This window comes from Saccopteryx leptura, chromosome X, assembly GCF_036850995.1.
Source record: "Saccopteryx leptura isolate mSacLep1 chromosome X, mSacLep1_pri_phased_curated, whole genome shotgun sequence".
In the NCBI taxonomy this organism is placed as follows: domain Eukaryota; kingdom Metazoa; phylum Chordata; class Mammalia; order Chiroptera; family Emballonuridae; genus Saccopteryx; species Saccopteryx leptura.
In genome coordinates this window covers 98,009,302-98,029,377 of record NC_089516.1, presented here as the reverse complement: position 1 = coordinate 98,029,377, position 20,076 = coordinate 98,009,302, and the positions used below count along the sequence as shown (strand labels likewise).

The 20,076-nt window shown below is 47.6% G+C and overlaps 1 protein-coding gene across 14 annotated transcripts in view; it reads left to right on the top strand.

The window, feature by feature from the left end:
• The window catches only part of TSC22D3 (TSC22 domain family member 3), a 61,249-nt gene extending 41,797 nt beyond the window's left edge, over nucleotides 1-19,452 (top strand). For 12 of the 14 annotated variants that reach the window (XM_066356370.1, XM_066356373.1, XM_066356369.1 and 9 more), the window contains exons 3-4: nucleotides 16,713-16,764; nucleotides 17,926-19,452. In XM_066356370.1, coding sequence (XP_066212467.1) covers nucleotides 16,713-16,764; nucleotides 17,926-18,156 — 283 coding nt within the window. In that variant the 3' untranslated portion in view covers nucleotides 18,157-19,452. Of the gene's footprint in view, nucleotides 1-15,660; nucleotides 16,001-16,266; nucleotides 16,345-16,712; nucleotides 16,765-17,925 lie in introns of those variants that run through there. The other 2 variants (XM_066356374.1, XM_066356376.1) reach the window with 2 other exon arrangements.
• Nucleotides 19,453-20,076: the final 624 nt, after the last annotated feature.

The following is a 20,076-nucleotide window of genomic DNA, read 5'->3' as shown; positions in this document are numbered from 1 at the left end:
AGAAGGGGGCAGGTCTGGCCAGAGGCAGGTCTAAGAACGCTCTAATGGGTGACTACACTGGGAGTCCTTGGAGAAAGGCTGAGGGAAGACTTCCATGGAGACTGGGGAGGAGGAAGGTGGCTGTGGCGGTAGATGAGGAAGCAGGTTGGCCTAGAAGCTGGAATTGTGCAGGGGTGGGTGGGGATGTGGGAGCTATTCAGGGAGCTGGCTTGGATCCAGTGGCCAGTTCCAAGGGGGTGAGCTGAGGCTTGAGAGTTTTGGGCCCCATTCCAGCCCCTGACCTTGAGTCACCATGCAGCTCGGCACCTTTCCTACCTCAGCCCAGACTCCCATCAGGTCTCTTATCTCGGCTTCCCATTTTGCAGAAAACTATTTACATAGTTTTTTTCTATTTACAAGTTATGCTCTGAACTCCTCCTCATTTACCCTGACCTCCTACAACCCTTACCACCCCCCATATGGCATCCTCAAGCCTCCTGGGCCTGCTGCTTTTGGTCCCAGAGGCTGTCCCTCCACAGTGCACACTGCTCCTGCACCAGATGGTCCTGACGGCAATGGCCTGAGGGCCTCAGCCAGCCCTTGGCCTGGGCCTCTCCACTCAGTGTCACAGCTCTAAATAGCTGCATCTGAAAAGATCGAGGCTGGGACTATTAGGACTAGCAGCAACCTTAGAAATCAGTTTTGCCATTTATTCGTTCAATTATTACATTTGTTGAACACTTACTATGTGGCTGACACTATTATAGTCTCTTGGCATATGACTTCATGGAGCTCCCAATCTGAATAGGGTGTCATTCATTAAATAAGCACCTAAAAAATATAAATTTGCAACCCCAATCATTCCATTTTATACTTATGGGAAACTGAGGCCCAGAATGGATGGTAACGGGACTTTTCCAAGGTTTTTCTAGTAGCCAGGGGCAAACTACGTGAGAACTCAGGTCTCCTGAGTACTATTCCAGTGCTCTTTCCATCATGTTCTGGAAGGAATACAGGACGAATGTAAGGGCATAGTGTTTATCTTCTATATAAAGCCAGACTTACCCATAGTCAGAGTAGCACCTGGCCGACTTGGCAAGATTTGAAGATTACCCATAAACAATCTCCCCCTTTCCACTGTCGCCCTCCTCAGCTTGTTCCCTCCTTACCCCTCATACCTAAAATTATACCAGTGACTGAAGTCTTTGGGCTCAAGCCCCTGTAATATGACTGAGCAAAGCCCGGTAAGTCATTACCAGCCATTTACACAAACACATTTCTCTGATTTGTCTTTTAGGAATGGCCCAAGTGCCAGGTATGACTGATTTGAGGGAGGGAGGCTGGGAGTTCTCTTAAAGGGGGCATGGCTGGGAGGGGCAGGGTGTCCTCCAGATAGTGGTAAGGGGCTCATGTAACTTCAGGCAGCAAAAGGGCACAAATTGCCTGAGGGGACCTGAAAAGGAAGCAGGAAGGTTCTGAAGACAGACTCCTACTTCAAAGTTGTGGCCAGCCCTGCACCTACACAGTGATTGGTGACATTTTGTTTCAAAATACATGTTTACATTTGGTTTTTCTTTATACTGAGTCTTTTGTCTCTCCCACAGCCTGGTGACTGAGTTGTTTGTACTTAGATTTCTGAGGGGCCTTTCCTGAGTCTGGTCAAGCAGCTAGCTGCCCTTAAACAGTCTGCTAGGCCCTGAATTCCCATCCCGGCACGCTAGAGGGGCTCCCCTCTACAGGGAATTGCAGTGGGAATCCTTTAAGTCGGAAAGAACCAGCCCCCACTGGACAACTTTCCCACCCTGACTTTAATAAAAAGGCTTGTTTGTAACAAAGGGAGTTCAATTGGGAAGGGACAGTTGTGTCTAGAATGTAACCCTACCTGGAAATCTCAAAGTTAAGTGAAATGCCCAGCTAGAAATAGCCCGGAGGTTTAGACTCACACACCAGCGGTTCACATCTGGCCTCTGCCACTTATTAGCTGCATGAACCTAGACAAGTCACTTAACCTTTCTGAGCCTCAGTTTCTTTGTCTTAAAAAATGGGCTTAGTAAAGATAGATGCCCAACTCCTGTCAGCTATGCAACTGTTGACAAGGTTCAAAATGCTAACGTATATAATGCTCTTGGCACAGTGCCTGCTCAGTAATCAGTACATGGGAGCTACTGGTATTATTATTGGGACCAGATGTGGCTTCAAGATCTCCCAGTGATAGGTCAAGACCAAACAGCAGTCCATCCTAGCCCTCCTGTTGAATCGAGGTTTTCATTATGTCAGGTTTGCTTAAAGCAAGGCTCACTTGCGGGGCATTCCCTGACTGGTGATTCATGGGAGGGGTGCATGCCACCCTCCTATTTTAAGCTGTTCTACATTTTCTTCTCCCTGACATGGACGTGTTTACACAGGGGAGGGCAGTCCCAGTCAAAACAAGATGAAAATACACTGCTGGCTGGGAGCCCCAAGCTAACTGGTTTCAGGTCCTCTCCCAGCTGTCAGTGCCTCACAACAGGGCCACAGAGATGGTGGGGGGCTGCCCAGCCCATACCCTCCATTCTGCCTCTATTGGCCCAACTCTGCCTGGTAGCAGGCAGTTGGCCATCACCTGGTCAAGCTAGAGTGGGGCTCTGGGGCACCAAAGTTTGAAAACAGCAAGCAGGAGGGCTGCTGAGGTACAAGGGCTGCCCTGGCGAGCTCTGCTGTTACTATTGTGTGTGCCGCCAGGGCTGCCTGGGGCACAGGCAGACAAGGCAGCTGCCAACAGAGAGTGGCGGAGAATGACCAAGGAAAGCTCCCCCAGCAACCTCCCTTTCTGCCTGGCATTTAAGAAAAGAAAGAAAGAGAGAAAGAAAGGAAAAAAAGAAAAAGAAAACAAAATTTAAAAATTACCCCAGAGAAGGAGAACCCAACAACCCTTATCAATCACAGCCTTCTGGAGTCAGGTTCCCACTTCTGCCAACTTAGAAATGAGGAAGTAGAGCCTGACGACGAGCTGTCCGTTTGATGAGCCAGCAAATGAGACCCCTGGACATGCAGGCAGTTTGGTCGCTTGACAGACAGACCAGAAATATTTGGACACATGTGCCTGTCCTCTGAAAATGCAGGCCATCAGTTACTAAGATGAACTGTGAGACCCCACCCCAGGCAGCACCCCACCAGGCTCTAGCCAGCCTGGGTCACTTTTCTCAGAAGCCCCCATTATCTAAACCACACTGAACATATCATGATGTTCCTTCCCTGAGAAAAACTAAACAGTTCCTCTTTTGAGAAAAACTTCATTTTAACAGGGATCCTCAAGACTTCAAATCCAACGGTGACGTTAATGGTGAGAATGCCCTTTATCTTAGTGGGCATCAGGGTATTTTTATTCAGGACAGTTTTTTGTCCCCACCTTCCCACCGCTCCAGTTATATGGCTGTCACTTGCTCAGAATCAGGCCTGCTGGTCTGAAATCCCCCTTTGATGTTGCTGCCAGCTAAGACTTGGCTGCCATGCTGGGGTTCGTCAGCCCCCACCGATCCTGGTGGGTTCCCTGTTCTCAACTGACCTGGCCCCTCCAACTAAAGATGGAAACTGATCAAAGTCTTAGTGTTAGTGGAGAACCAGGAGCACACATATACAGAAGGGGGAATTAATTAATCTCTTTTATTGAAAAAGTTGGGCTTTCGTTCTAGGTCATCAGTGGTCACTTATTCACTTAAATTGTGTTTGAGTTAGATTTCCCAAGTATGTTTGATTTTCACCAGTCTTTCGTGTTTTTAACTGCAGACTTGTGCTCAGACAATAATAATCTTAAATTAAAGTGTTAACACAAGGTGAATTCATGAATTTGCCTATAGTTCTTCCGCACATGGGAATAATAGCAAAGTTCTAACACACCCAAACCTTTTAACAGGGGGCAGGGAGTGTTTGGGTTACAACACAGTTCCGTTCCTAAAACAGTGATGTAACCCGAATTTTGGTGTAAGTCAAAACATACCCTAGCCTAAGTCACCTATCTTAACAGTTGTAAAATCACAATTCTTGAGCATAAAAACACCAGTAAGCCACAGAAAAAGGGAAAGGACATAAATGTACTGTACTGTAATAACAGATAAAAATAACAAAAAAAAATGAGTGTAAAAGAAATGTACGACACTACGGCGTAAGCTGGAGCACTCATGTCTCAATTTTTTAAAGTTTTTATGGGAGTGAACGTCATAAACTCAAAACGTCGTATGTCGAGACTGTCATAACTCGAGGACACCCTGTTCTTATTTATTTATAAAGCACATATTTACCACATTAAGACTGTATGCCAGGCATTTGTTTTCCAAACCCTGAGGATTTGGTGGTGAATGAGATAAGCCCTTGCTCTCACAGAGCTTCTATTGTAGTAGAAAACGCCAACTGATGCTCATTTAAGACTTTGTGTGCTGTCGACTTTTGGTCATGGTCTTATCTGGCTGTGCCTTCAGTACTGCTTGAAAGATTAGAGGTCCTGCTCATTGCTGACTGCTTGTGCCATTGGCGAGGCTTTTGAGACCAAAACCTTATGCGTGTTACAAGTCCTAAGTTCAGAGAAAGATTGCTAAGATCTTCAAGACACTACATTTAAATGGTGATTCCATTTTAACACCAATCCTTCAAACTACCCTGTCCCTATAAGCATTATTGATAGCTTGCGAAACCATGAAAACGACTGTTGGAACTGGATATGTAGTCAGCAATGCTAGACTTTGAACAGCATTGATAGAGATATTCATTTGATGAGCCATTTTGCCAGCAGTGTTTGGGGACCAGGACCCTCATTCATCATGGAACATAACAGTCACACGGCCCTTCTTACTCTACAAAGAAGTAAGCTATGCTGTCCACAGAATGTCCACCAAGTCTAGAAACATAGGCAAATATCCATATATTTTTCAAGGATATTTCTAGACTTTTGTGTGTCCGTAATCATATACAGCTTCTGTGATGTATATGTTTGGGAGGGAAGCATCATCATTTCACAAATGAGGAACTGGCAGCATAGGGAGTTTACAAACCTTCTAAGTAGCCCTTCAGCTGGCCAAGATGGAAAAAAAACACATTTTTTTCTCCCCATTTGATCAAGTTTATTTAGAACCGGTGCTAGAGCTGCTTTTCTCAGGGAGCATATGTACAAAGGGAGTCCTTCTCAATTCTTATCATTACTCGCATGCCTCAGAGCTATTGTGGGTTCAGTTCCAGACCACCACAATAAAGTGAATGTTAAAATAAAGCCAGTCACAAAATTTCTGTTTCTCAATGCATATAAAAGCTATGTTTACACTATACTGTAGTTTGTTAAGTGTACAAGAGCATTATGTTTTAAAAATGCGTATACCTTAAAATACTTTATTGCTAAAAAAAAATGCTAATCATCATCTGAACTTAAAATGCAATATCTGTGAAGTGCAATGAAACAAGATATACCGGCACTTTCTATCTGAGGGCTCAGGATCAGCAACATGGGCCAAGCCCATTATTGCAGCAATGTATTGTTGGAGAGATATCACCTAGTGACATAGCGTATGTCTCTGCATCAGCTCGCAACCTTGCTCAGGTCCCAGTGCTCCAAGATATCCAAGGAGTATCAGTGAAAATCCCTTCTTCTCAACTGTTGAGATTATAACTGCCTATACTGGGCCATTCCTTAGTTTCCATATTTATTTTAGCTCTTCTGCAATTTTGTCAACAAACTCCATGGTATTATTAGTTTTAGCAAATAACAGGATGTCAGAACTGGTGACCAGGATTCATTACTTTGCTGTTAGAGCTCTATCCCAAGACATAAGGGCTAGTGTTCCTCTTATTTTTAAGGTGTATGAGCTTTGGCAGGAAGCCTTTCTAGAGCAGGCTCACCACGCTCTGCTCAGTGTATAGACCGTAAAGGTTCCTGTGCCTCCACAGCTCTGCCCACAAAGACCTGGGCCCTTCTGTCTTTGCTCGGTGTTACAAAGATGTTTGTGAACAGATTCTTCAAAAATGAAATCAGTGCAAATACTTTTTGAATTTTCCATTTTCATGCTTTACTGTTACACTCTCGCTCTAGCCTTCAAAAGAAGGTTGTACTTGGTAAAGTGGCTTCAACATTTAACATTTATGTTGTTAAGAAGGGGGTGGGGGCTATATTTTAGGCTGGCATTAAGAATTTCCAAGCTTTTGACCTAAAATAGCTTCCTCTTCCAAGCCCCACCCCCAACACTGCCTGTCTCAAGGAGCAAAAGAAGAGGTTAAAAGGGTCAATCTGTTGCTGACAGGCAACCAGGAAGTCCAAGCCTTGGGGGAACCATAGACTTTGTTTATTTAAGCCCCAAACCTAGTAGGCAGTATAAATTAAACATAAAAATAAAATAACAAAACACAGACCGGATGCATGCCATAGAGAATAGAAAATTCCCCTTCTCCTTTCTCCTTGGGAGAGGGGAGACCATGGGCAGTGGGGCTTCCTGACCAGGGAAGTGCTCACGAGCCATGGAAGGGGTGAGAGTGGTAGTGGGGGAGGAAAGCAAGGTTCGATGAAGGTGGAGATGGGCAAGTTGGCCAGTCTATGGAGTCAGCTCCAGCAGGCTTCTGAAAGGGAATGAGTCACACCCTTCTAGCCAGCCTCTGAATGGACCAATGTCTGATGGAGTGGTGACAGCCGAGGGCTGGAGGTAGAGCCGGCATTTGTAGAAAGTAGGCAGGGCTGGTTAAATTGACCAACCTGTGCTGTTGGAGAAAAATCAACCTTTCCTCATTCCCTTTCTGTCTCCAGCTTCTTCTTCCTGCCCACTCTGTGATGCCCACTCCCATGTCTCCAACCTCTCAGGCCAAGAGTTCCCACCAACAGCTGTGAAACGTCTTAGAAACAAGCTGTTGCTCATAAAAGAGAGGCAAAAGTTTGATTTATAAATTAGAGCCAGTTCAGATTTTTCTTCTAAAAGCAACTTTCATTCACGTTCTGATCAAATTTTCAGGAATGATAGGAAAAGAGATGACCAAACAAGCGTTAGGCCCAAAATATGAAATCCCATTGTAGGGTGTCATCCAAAGTGAATCTTGGTGACTCTGGCACTATTGGGGCTCTTCAGATAGACTATCTGTCGGCAGTGGGAGAGTGAGAGAGAGAATTATGCCCTTCTGCTTTTAGCAGCCTCTCACTTTTAGACTAGTGGACCCAAAAAGCAGTTCCATGGACTGGGGCCAGAAAAGCTGCATTCATATCACCTCAAAATGTCCTTCCTTGGTCACAGACTTATTCCACTAGAATTTCTAGGGCTGGACCCCAAGACATCTGTATTTTCCAGCAGTTTCCCCAGTCAATCTCGATGTTAGGAACCTCCTTTCTTTCCTTCCACAGTCCACCGGCAAGTTTTACCTTCTGTGAGTCCAGTAGGGTTCTAAACTTGATCGGCCACTGACTACTCTTGAAAGTAATATAATTTAGTTCATATTTAAGTATTTTTAAATGATAGTGGCAGAATGTGGGCACTTTCCCAGGGCTTGTTGAGTTGAAGGGGGGAAAAATCTTTTCTAATTAGTCCAGTGTAAAGAACTCCATTAGAACCTCAGATGGTGATATTTGTAGGCACTGTTGTTGTCAGGTCAGGCAAACAGCTTGGACTGAGGAATTTATCTTGGTCCCCTTCAAATGACACATGCCAGGACTGACTAAAGTTAGAAGTCCCCACAAGGAACTTGTGAGAATCATTTCTTAGGCATTCACCTGATTGATTGTGCACAAATGGTCCTTGTTTTTATTTCTCTTCCATTTTAATGTGATTGACATCTTTGAAAACTATGGACTTGGCAGCACCAGGGTTTCCTGTTCCTGGTATAAAGTGTAAAGCAAGCTAGTTCTCCTTGTATCCACCTGACTGCCATTCCAAACTTTCCCTAAGACCCTGCCACGTATGATCCCTGTGCAACACGCAGGTAGCTCTGGACATCAGAGAGAGCAAAGGCCATGGCTTTTGATACTCATGGATTTTTCTAGTGTCCTGCCTTATCACCTCATGTCTTGTTCTCTTACTACCCCTTTTCAATCATGGGGAGGTTGGCAGTGGGAGAGTGAGAGAGAGAATTATGCCCTTCTGCTTGCCTATCTCTGTGAATTAGACTTTGTGAAAGGCTGAGAGAGTGTTTGCATAAATGTCTGTGTGCTTCCGTGCTTCTCTTTCTTCCTGATAAGGTGTGCGTATTCCTTCTCAGCAATTCTCAAACCAGCCAGGCCTTCATTAACCCCTCCCAGCACTCCTTTGAGTTCCCTGGCTTTGTTCCCATGGCTGGGGGGGGGGGTCTTATTCAGGGAGGAGTTTGCCTTGTTTCTTTCCTTTATTTCTGTTCGGGGAGTAGTGTGTCCCCTGCCTCCTCCTGCCACTGCCCCCGCTAGGATTCCTTCTCTCCATCCAGAAAGCCCAAGAGGTAGGAGTGTGTGTGTGTGTGTGTGTGTGTGTGTGTGTGTGTGTGTGCATGCGCGCGCGCATGCCTGAAGAATCAGGGGCCTTTTGCAATTGCAGAATTCCTCTTCATATGTTATAGAGAGTCCTACAACAGAGGATCAAGGAGTTACTTTAAATGAGCTCACGGTGAATAGCTTTTCTGTAAACTAAGCGAGGCCCTCAGACATATAGTGTGAGAGCCCTGGGAGACTCATGACGCTTACCCATCATGGCCCAGGAGTTGAATGTCTGAAAAAGCTGGCATTATTACCATGATTTTGTTCCCCAGGGAACTTGTAGCACTTCAGCAGTCACTCATTCTATAGTGGGGCCCATAGTGGAGCCACACACACCACCTCAGAGTCCCTGGCCTCTTCATAGGCCCCTTGTCTGCTAGCCTCATATCCCCAACAAGATCCTTCTGGTTCTTGTCTTCCAAGCATTGCCAGTAGCCCCAAGTCCTTCACATACCACTCACAGTAACCTTGGCAACTGCCAGAAAAAAATGGCTTAGATCCCTGGCCAGTTGGCTCAGCGGTAGAGCGTCGGCCCAGCTTGTGGAAGTCCTGGGTTCAATTCCCGGCCAGGGCACACAGGAGAAGAGCTCATCTGCTTCTCCACCCTTCCCCCTCTCCTTTCTTTCTATTTCTGTCTTCCCCTCCTGCAGCCAAGGCTCCATTGGAGCAGAGTTGGTCCGGGCACTGAGGACGGCTCCATGACCATCTCCTCGGGTGCTAGAATGGCTCCGATAGCAGTGGAGCAACACCCTAGAGGAGCAGAGCATCGCCCCCTGGTGGGCATGCCAGGTGGATCCCTGTTGGGCGCATGCAGGAGTCTGTCTCTCTGCCTTCCTGCTTCTCACTTCAGAAAAATACAAAAAAGCATAGAATTTTGGCTCTTGGTACTGCTCCAGAGAGCAGAAGAGATGGGGAGAGGCCCAGATAGGCTGGTGGAAGGCTGATGCAGACAAGTATGGAGTGTTCATGTTCTTCCTTCTTTCCCAGTCCCTAGGGAGGATACAGTGGGCCAGGATTTCCAGGGGGTAGGCCGTGATAAGGAACCTTTTTGCCTACCTGAAGATGCTTCCTGGTATGGGAAGTAGAAATGGAACAAGGGTATGACTGAGAGGACCTGGCCAAAGAAGGAAGCCTGAGAGGTTGGCAGGTAGAGGTGACCCCCCACACTAAACATGAACCCCCTTCTCAGGAGGAAGGACATGGCCACTCAGAGAACAAAGACCTGTGCCTCCTTCCCTTGGTTTACAAATGTCAGGGGCTATGGAAGGGAATCAAAGTTTCACTGTCAGCCACAATGTCAGAGGGGCCTTAGGTTCCAGCGCAAATCCAAGCTTCGTGGCTGCTGCGCTATCTCATCTAGAGGGGCATGGGCCAAAGGGCAGGGTGGAGAGGGAAAAAAGCACACCTGATTCTGAGAATGAAGTGATGCCCAAGGATGGCAGTGGTGTTGGCCCACCCAAACCTCAGGTTACCCTGAAGTAAACATTTCACTGCGATCTAACAGGGAGACTTGAAATCGCCACAGGCCCAGGGTATTCTGGAAGGAAACAGTTTTGACATGTACTATCCATGTTGTTTTTTTTATAATTTCCCTGACATGTATGTGCCTTGCACTTTGAATACACTTTCAAGCAACTTTGAATTGAATTAAGTTGAATTGAATTGAATGATAATGGCAACTAGTGTAGGGAGCAGGGAGGAAGAAGAGATTCCAATTCTATTTACCAAACTTAATTTTACAATCACTTTTTCAGGAATATCTATTTCATACTTGTAGATGGGTAATGGTGAGGGTGGAAAATGAGAAAGGAGAGGCCTTGGAAAAATTATAGTGGTAAATTTTCCCAGCTGCAAGACATAAGGGGAAGGGAGACAGGCATAAATATTGACACAAGGTTCATGAAATTTAAGATCCACTGAGCTCAACTTCATTCCTGGATAACCTTGCCAATACTTTCAGTCTTAAGACGCTAAAACAAACTGCTTCCACCCATAGTTAGTCACTGAAGTTGGGTAATGAAGGTGACTTGACAAGAGCACTTTTGACTTCCCTGAATGAAGGTGAGTGGGGTAGACTACCTTGTCAAGATGTGGTTTGGTTCTAGCTGTCATCCTTAGTGTCACTTAGAGATTGTTTGTTAAGCTCACATGGGACCCTCTCTAGGAGGGAGCTGAAAGGCACAATTCATTGCTCCTGCCATCATTCAATGCCAGGCTTTAGCCCAAATCGGGAGCTAGAGCTGCTTTTCCAAGTGTGTGTCTCCACCTTTGCCAGCATTCTCCTTGGGCTCCTACCACTACCTTCTGCGTTGGCACCTGCGTCCCCCTCCCCCATTTTTCTGCCCTCCAAAGTCGGGGTTCTGAGTCTTAGTCATGCAGAGGTTCACATGACCCACAGGGGACAAGGCACTTTCTCTGTCAGTGTGTTTCATTCTTGCTTCCCTCCTTCTCAAGTTTGGGGATTTTCCATGAAGCCAATACGATGGAAGTGGCAGCAGCCTTCCTATCTATAGTCTTCCACACTGGAGTGGGACTAGAGGAGAAGAGAAGAGATAATAGAGGAGCGAGGACAAATTTAAAGATGTCATTTTCACCTGCTATTCCCCCAGCCTCTTCAGAAAAAAGGACAAGTAATTAGAAGTAGATAGAGCCTCAGTGGAGGAGTTAGTGGGGAGGGCTGCTTTGCAGCCTCTGATGTCCCATCGACTGTGCTAACACTCTCATGCTCAATATCTTTTTTGAATTCATTTTCCAGCTCCTAACCCAGTGTTTGCTTTGTGGCTTGTCCCGCACATTTTGCATAGTGTCTTTCTGCCTCTCCTGACACTAGACCCTGTGTTTTGCTGGCAATGTTGCTGAATCTTTGGGTGGAACATTCCCTGTAGAAAATAAAGAAGACTTGCCTATAAACAGTTGCCTTTGGGCTGCGTGGTACACAATGCTTCCAAGTGTGACAAAAAGGGAAGTGAGATGTTCCCCCTCACTGCCACCCCCAACCTACTGCACCCATCCTGAATCTCCTCCCCACCTCTTGGTGGCTTACTGAGATACTGCCTGCAGGTTCTGTGGCCCAGACTGCCCAGTCACTGTCCCATTGTCCTGTGGGAACCCAAAGTAAGAAGGGCTCTTGTCCTAGAGAATCTGGCTTTTGAAGTGGAACAGACCAGTGGGAATGCTGAGACATTTCTTCTTGCTCAAAGGGGACAAGTAGGCTTGCAGGACCTCCTGAAATGGAGGAGATTGTTCCCGCCCTCATTATGCCACCTTCTACCTAGAAGGTTGCCCTTGAGAGAGGGTCAGCTGTGACTATTTAATTGCAAAATCTCATGGCTGTAGGACTAGAACTGAGAGCCAGCAGAGCACCTGCCTTATCAGCTGGGCACTCTTTCTGTGCTGGCTCTGGGTTTAGCCTACCTTGTAAATATAGGATGGGAGAAAGGGATTTTGGAAACTTTTACATAAGGTTGCTGGGCTACTGAATTCATAGTCCACTGTTTTCTGTCTAGGACCCACCTCAAAGCCCACAGGACACAAGGACACTGAGCTGACAGCCTCATGGATCAGCACTTGACGCAGAAAAGTTAGATCAGATCATAGATATCTTGTACAGGGCAAGCTTCAACTCACTGCAAGGTCTGACGCAGCTATCCTGGGTAAAGAAATTTTCTGGTGTGCTGAGCGTTCAGGAGAAAACCTTTTGGGTTCTTCTGGTTTATCGTCCTCCTCACCCACCCCCGCTCTTGTTTAAAAATTCTTTCTACAGGTATTTATGTCCATTGTCTTCCCTTAGTGAGCCCTGAGACCCTGGGATCCAGCCAGTGTTTGATAAGGGAGGATTACAAGGAGTGATCTCACTGGGTTGGCGGCTGGCAAACCAGAGGTTTATAGGGGATGTGAGATTGGCTGAGTTTGGGCTGAACCTGGGACATGCTTTCAAAGGGTTTTGTTTTTGTTTTTCTGTTTTTAACTAAATCCCTGACATGAGCTTGTTTTTTTGTTGTTGGTTTCATTCTCTTAAAAGCTGAGCATAGCAGGAATAGAAAAAAAAAAAGAGTTAATTAAGGGTGTCAGTTTGTGGGGCCCTGGTAACTGGAGGTCAGACTGGACTGTGAGGATTACCCCAAGACTCCATACCTTATTTGGGATATGGTATACTTCAGGACTGCATATTCAATTGTGCAGGCCACCTGGTTGGATTAATGTTTTCAATTTCCTAGACAGAGCTTTCTTTGAGGATTGTGTGGCTGCCTTTCAAATGATGTGAGTGAGCACAGCCCTCTTAAAAAAATATTGGACACTTTGGATATTCTTCCTGTCCCCCGATAATGCTTTCTCCTGCCATGAGTGTCAGTAAAGCCAGCTGCGCTCACGGAACTCAGACTCAGCTTTTGGACCTCTCTCTAACAGTGCTGCTGGAGTCCCAGCCCAGCTCATTTCTCCTGCCTTTGACCCTTTCTTCCATCTCACCGCTTTCCCGGCACCTCTAACCCATCCCCAACTAGCTGGAATCACTCATTCAGAACACCTATTCCTGCGCCATAGGGCAGGTAAGTGTAGTGGGAACAAACTTGGTCCCTAGGTCAGGAAGGACTGGGTTGGAGTCCCAGCTATATAATTTACTAGCTGTGCCACTTTGGGCAAGGTAGGCTCTCAGACCCTCGGTTTCTTCATCTGTAAAATGATTGTGACAGTACCTACTCTGCAGGGTTTGTGGCATAGCCAGCATGGTGTCTGGCCCATAGCCGATGATGCTCAGTTAATGGTAGCTTTTATTGTCAGTGGGTCTCAAACTCAGCGTGTGTGTGCGTGCATGCGTGTGTGTGTGTGTGTGTGTGTGTGTGTGTGTGTGTGTATGAGTGACAGGGGCAGAGAGAGGGACAGATAGGGACAGATAGACAGGAAGAGAGAGAGATGAGAAGCATCAATTCTTTGTTGCAGCAGTTTAGTTGTTCATTGATTGCTTTCTCATATGTGCCTTGACCGTGGAGCTAGAGCAGATCAAATGACCCCTTGCTCAAGACAGCAACCTTAGGTCCAAGCTGGTGAGCTTTTGCTCAAACTAGATGAGCCAGCGCTCAAGCTGGTGACCTTGTGGTCTCGAACCTGGGTCCTCCACATCCCAGTCTGATGCTCTATCCACTGCACCACCGCCTGGTCAGGCTCAACTTATTTTAATTGAAGTATAATTAATGTACAATTCATACATAGCCTAGCTAGAAAACTTAACCTCATTTCTTTTCCTTCCCCAAACTACCTGGATTTCTCTTATTCTGTCTCCATATATGGACATCCCCACTAAAAGAGCTGTTTTTATTCTTCTGTCCTATGCCCTGTTTTCCTGGCAGTGTTTTTCTTCCTGCCGACCCAGCTTATTTACCTCTCCCTTCTTCTTTTCATCATCTCCCTTGGATCTTGGGGTGGGTAGCAACAGTTAGTTTAGGAGAGATTTATAAACTGAAAAAAGGTTAACTCAGAGACTCTTCCTGGATTAAGAAAACTATATAGTACAGAAGGCAGGTTAATATACCAGGGAACTCGAGTATCAATTAAGTTTCTGATTGAAGGTTTTTATTCTTTTTCTCAACTAATGTTGTTGATGACCTATAAATTGAGTCTGCACTTTGTTCTGTGTAATACACAGGGGTCTTAGTGTAAACACCATGTTCAGACAGCTTGTGACCTAAAGGTAATAGAATATCCTGAGATTGGGATTGTCTCCCACCTGCACTGGTATGAAGAAAAACAACATCCCTGACTAGTGTAGTAAGTTCGAGTAATTCTGTTTGCTGGCCCTTTGCACGTGTTACCACAGGTGGTGTCCAATGGGAGACTCAAGTAATAAGGAAAAATATTGGCTGTTTTGTGGCATAACTGCCCTGGCAGTGTGGAGAAAATCAAAGCCTTCAGACTGGGCTTCACAAGGGCCTTGGCCAGGGTTTCAGTGCCAGGCACCTGGCTAGGAGAAATATCCTGAAGCAAATAATAATTACCTTCTTTTCTGATAAGAGGGCCCCAGTACTTTTCCAACAGCAAGATTGCATTAATGTATTTCTTTGGACCACAGCCTGAATCACAAACTGATTCATGAGTACTGGCCCTAACCTCAACCAAAGTAGGCCCTAACATGTATCAGAACCCAGTGTTCTCCTTATGGTCCTGAGTTGGTGTAAATAATACTCCCAGTTGCATCACCTGCCCCTTGCTCTGACCAGGTTGCTCCTCCTGGCTGCAATTATACGTCTGTCCACCAGGTGGCGACACTTAGGGAAAAGCTGGGAAAAGGAACAGAGGTTCTCTGTCTTTTAAGCTTGAGGCTGAAAAGATAAAAATATAGTTTGATGAGTACATATTTAACTTTTAGTAGGCAACAGTAACTTCATTTTCCTTGTGACTTGGAATGTATCTGTTCCTGAAGTACCCTCTCCTATGTATGGCTGGACCCATCACAGGGTATGTGTTTTCCTGGGATGGTTTATAATTTTGTTGCCTTGGTTTGTAGTTTTGTTGCCTTTTACTGTTTACAAGAAAGTAACAGAACCTTGTTTCCAAAAACAGGGGCATGAAATTCTGGATATTGTTGAATGTATCTTCTTTGGAGAGTAGGGTGTGGAAACCATAGAGAAAAAGACTGGTATCTCGTGGTCATCGCACAGACACATTGATGTACAGATTAGCTCAGGCTTGTGAACGTGTCCCGTGCATATCACAGATCTGTGTATGTCACAGGACACAGTCAGGCGCATCCAAAGGAGGAGCTTAGTGGATAGGTGCTGGTGTTGGGACAGGTCAGCGAGCCCACTAGCTGGGAGAGGAGACCTGCAGGTAAAGTATGTGTCCAAGAGAGAGACTGCGAAGGCGGGCGAGGCAGAAAAGGTAAGGCTCCTCTTGGTGAAGGTGGGTGTCCAGGGAGTGTGGCGTGTGGCCATGGGGGGTACGCTGGTGACGTCTGAAGAAGAGCTTTTAAAACCAGCGCCGTCCTCTACTGCATGCTTTCTGTCCACTGTTATGGCATTTGTATTAATTTCTCTAAGAAATCCGTTCCAGTTTGGTTTTTACCAATCTCCAGAGCCCTCTTTGGAGATACCAGTTGGCACAAGAAAGTGCTGAACTGTTTACAGTCCCAGCCTCAGGTTCAGGGAGCGGATGTGGTTTCACTGGGCCACAAAGCCCCGTACAGGACTCATTTGCATGACCCCTGACGCCATGTGACGCAGCCGGCTCCTCCTATATAAAGAAGCAGGAGCCGAAATTATCTCCGAGTCTGGGTTGGACTGGCGGCCGTGGAGTTTGTGACACACTAGGCGACACCCCTCTAGTCACTTCCCTTCAAGTCCGGAGCGCTTGCCTTCCTTTGGGTCCTCTCGGCAGCCCTCGGCCGCTCCTAGCCTCAGGGTCGGAAGCGCAGAGCACAGCTCGCCCAGCCCGCCCAGCCCAGCCCGGCCCGAGCTCCCCTGCAGCCATGAACACCAAAATGTATCAGACCCCCATGGAGGTGGCGGTCTATCAGCTGCACAATTTCAACATCTCCTTCTTCTCGTCCCTGCTTGGAGGGGATGTGGTTTCCGTTAAGCTGGATAACAGGTAAACTCCTGGCCGCCGCTCCCGAGCGGGCTCCGGCGGGGGCTGAGCCGCGGGCGGGGGCCCCAGAGCGAGCGGCGCGCGGCCGCCCGGTTCCCCGCGGTGCAGCATCCTGGGAAGGGGCGGGGGAGGCTACGCGGAGGGGTCACCGTCGCGCCGGAATCCGCCGGCGGAGCGTCTCGGCGGCCTCTGCGCCCTGAGAACGAGCTGGTGAAGCCCGAGGCAGAGGGGTGGTGGGCAGGGCTCCGCGAAGCTAAGCGGGAGGCGAAGTCTCCGCTGGGCCCCGCTGGGGAGCAGGCCGGAAGCTTCCCAGCCCAGAAGGAATTCCTAGCTAGCTTCGGAGCGCGGTAGGTTTACCGGGAACCTTCTGGGCCAGAGCCGTGTAAACGGTCGGCGGCGGGGGATCCCTGGGCCGCGCGCCCCATTGTTTGCCTGTCGCTCGGGCCAGCGGACAGGCCACGCTGACCCAGATGCCAGGGGACCCGAGCGCTGCTGCATGCCGAGCTCTGGGCGGCGGCGGCGGGGAGTCAGACTGGGTGGGAAGGTGCAGCTAACTGCAGGCCAGGAAGGGACCTGGGGACAAAGTGCCCCGAAATGCGAGCCAAGAAGGAAGGACAGAAGAGCTGGGGCAGAGGGAGGACTTCGACCACAGCTGCCAGGTCCTCAGAGTGGAACAGAGTGGGTAATGCGGTTGCTTTGCTTTTTGTCTTGGCAGTGCCTCCGGAGCCAGTGTGGTGGCTATAGACAACAAGATTGAACAGGCCATGGTGAGTCGCATCACTTCGCCATTCCTATCCCCAGACCTAGCTGCTGCTTATGTAACACGCATGACTGAGGCTGTTGGGTGCAAAAGCCATTAGCCAAGACCCTGAGGAAGCCCAACAGCCTACTTCCTATCCCCTTGCAGGCCGTAAGTAGAGTCCCATTAGAGTGGCACTTTTGAGGGCATTTCCAGGCTACCCTCGATGGAGTCCCCTCCTTTCTCTCTCTCTCTCATACATTCTGGGGCTTTGCAGCAGCCTCCACCTTTCTCCTAGGCTCCTTGCAAGGCAGTGAGCTCACACACTTCCATTTTTCTGCATCCTACATTCGGCAGGGGCCAGAGCTCATAGCTCATTGGATGCAGTGCACTGCAGTACCTCTGCAGAGCCTGGGCTGGGGTCAAGAGTTGGGAGGGAGCAGGAAACAAAGCACCCCACTCCTACCTTCTCCCTTCATCAGGTAGAGGTTATGCTCCACTGAGCAGCCCTAAGGGCTGTAGGGGTTAAGGTGTCCAGCATTTAACCACTACTTAATTGTGTCCTGGAGCCTAATAACACAGTTTGCTGACCCCAGTGCAGTCGGGGAATTCAGAGAGGATACTGAAATCAGGTACTTTCCCCCAGGGCTAGTGTCTTGTCGTTCCAAGCTTTGGGACAGGTGCAGCTCACTGTGCTGAGCCACGTGTAGAGGAGGAAACACCAGAATTGTCAGTTGTATTGTCTTGGTGAAGATGCATACAGCAGACAAACAGTGTGGGATGCATTGCTGGTCCTCCCTGAGATCTGGGCCAGCAGCAGGAACTTACGTGGAAATGGGGCTATAGCCAACCGCCAGCAACCAGCAGAAATCTCATTCAAAATGATCCTAAGTAGCCAGCTTTGAAAGTTATTAGAAACGTGCAGCGGGGAATCCTGCACAGCACAAAGCTGGGCTCCCAACTCAGGCTTTGCCCTGATCATGCAGCTTTCCTGAGCCAGCAGTGAGGTGCTTTGGAGAAAGCTGCAGGAGGAGTAGGGCCGCAGAGCCAGCGTGCTGTGGGGCTGCTGAGGGGAGGTTGGAGGTCAGTGGCACGAGGGCAGCACAGGCACCTTGATGGTAAGGTAAAAAAGCTGTGGAGGAGCCATGATGGCCAATGAATGGCTTTGTTTTGATTTCCTCTGGGGCAGGATCTGGTGAAGAATCATCTGATGTATGCTGTGAGGGAGGAGGTCGAGATCCTGAAGGAGCAGATCCGAGAGCTGGTGGAGAAGAACTCCCAGCTGGAACGTGAGAACACCCTCCTGAAGACCCTGGCCAGCCCAGAGCAGCTGGAGAAATTCCAGTCCCGTCTGAGCCCTGAAGAGCCAGCTCCTGAAACCCCACAATCGCCTGAAGTTCCTGATGATTCTGCAGTGTAAGTGGCTCTGTCCTTAGGGTGGGCAGAGCCACTAAACTTGTTCTACCTAGTTCTTTCCAGTTTGTTTTTGGCTCCCCAAGCGTCATCTCACGTGGAGAACTTTACACTTAGCATAGCTGGTGCCAAGAGGTGTCCCAAGGACATGGCCACCTGGGTCCACTCAAGTGACAGACCCCTGACAAAGAGCAGGTCTTTGGAGGCTGAGTTGCATGGGGCCTCGTCACCCCAAGCCAGTGAGCCTCTAATGCCACCACGCCCTGGGGGCTCCCAGGGCCCAGGCAACTTGGCTGTTACTGGCAAAGGAGAAAGGTAGTTTGAGATGTGATGCCAGTTGCTCCAGAAAGTATAAGGGGGTCTGCTTTTCATTTCCATGGACATCTTTAACAGCTTCACCTGACAACTGTTCCTATGAAGAAGCCACTTGTGTTTTAAGCAGAGGCACCCTCTCTCTTATCCCCTGTCTCACCAAGGCAGGGCCACAGATGGGAGAGATTGAGCCAAGTCAGCCTTCTGTCGGTTAATACGGTATAATGCATGGCTTTGTGCACAGCCCAGTGTGGGATTATGGCTTTGGGATGATTGCCTACAAAGTTCTGTTTGGTTAGTAATGGCATAGTTTTTCTATATAGCCATACATGCGTATATATACCCATAGGGCTAGATCTATATCTTAGTGTAGTGATGTATACATATACACATACACCTACGTTTTGAAGGGCCTAAGCAGCTTTGGGAGTATTGACCAGTCCCTTATCTGTTAAGGCTAATTGTTTGACTGTGTTCATTTACCAAATTGATCCAGTTTGTCCTTTAGGTTAAGTAAGACTAAAAAGTAAAGGCAGGGAGAGGAGCAGCCTCTGAACTCGGCTACGGATGCCTTGCTGCTGCAACCCTTATCCCATCTGTCTCCTGAAGACATGTGAGGTCCTCTTTTTGAATGCCAAACCCACCATTCACTGGTGCTGACTACATAGAATGGGGTTGAGCGAAGATCAGCTCAGACTTCACATTGTTATTCAAAGACTGTTTTTCAATGTTTGTGGAAATTTTTCAAGTGAAGAAAAAGGTTAGCTTGCTGGTGTCCTTTTATGGACAAGGGATGAACAATGCAATGGCTTTGACAAGACAGTGCCTGGGTGATGTGCTCAGGGAGCTTGTCTCTAGAAGGTTCTGTGGCAATGAACACTTTTCCACTTTCTGACATCTTATCCTGTTGTATGTCTCCAGGATTTGGATATCAATTTCTCAAATGTAGCTTGAAATTTCAATAAACTTTGCTCTTTTTTTCTAAAAATAACCTGGTGTCTCATTGAGTATAAGTGGACTGGAGGGTAAGGGCCCCTCGTGGTTGGGAGTACTGTTTTCCTGATGTACTGACCATTCATGGGCACCCCCTAAGTGACAGGCCTATGCTGCCTCCATGATCCCACGTAACTGTCACCATACTCACATTGCACTGGCGAGGAAGCCAAGGCTCAGCCAATTTGGGAAGGTTATAATGTGAGTGAGCAAGAAGAGAGGAAGCAAATAAACACAAGTGAACCTCTTCCCTTTTCTGAAAATATCAGGATCACTTCTTAGTGCATTTATTTTAGACCAATCCACATGAGACTCTTGATCTTGGCAGAGGACCTTAGAAAAGGACACAATGCCTGTGGTAGCCCAAACCCTATGCCTCTCCCCCAAGGGAAAAATATTCAGACCCTGTTGCTGCACATGCCACTGCTGGAAATTTGGTCACAAAACTCACGAGTTGCATGGGCAGGACCAAGTGTTAAGAATCCTGACTCCAGCTTTCCTCCTCTGCCTTTCTTTGAAGTTCATCCTCATCCATGACTCTTTGGCCCCATATCTCTGGCATCTAGAGTTCTACCATTTCTCTTTTTGGCTGTCGATGAGCATTTGGTGTCTACCATACCCT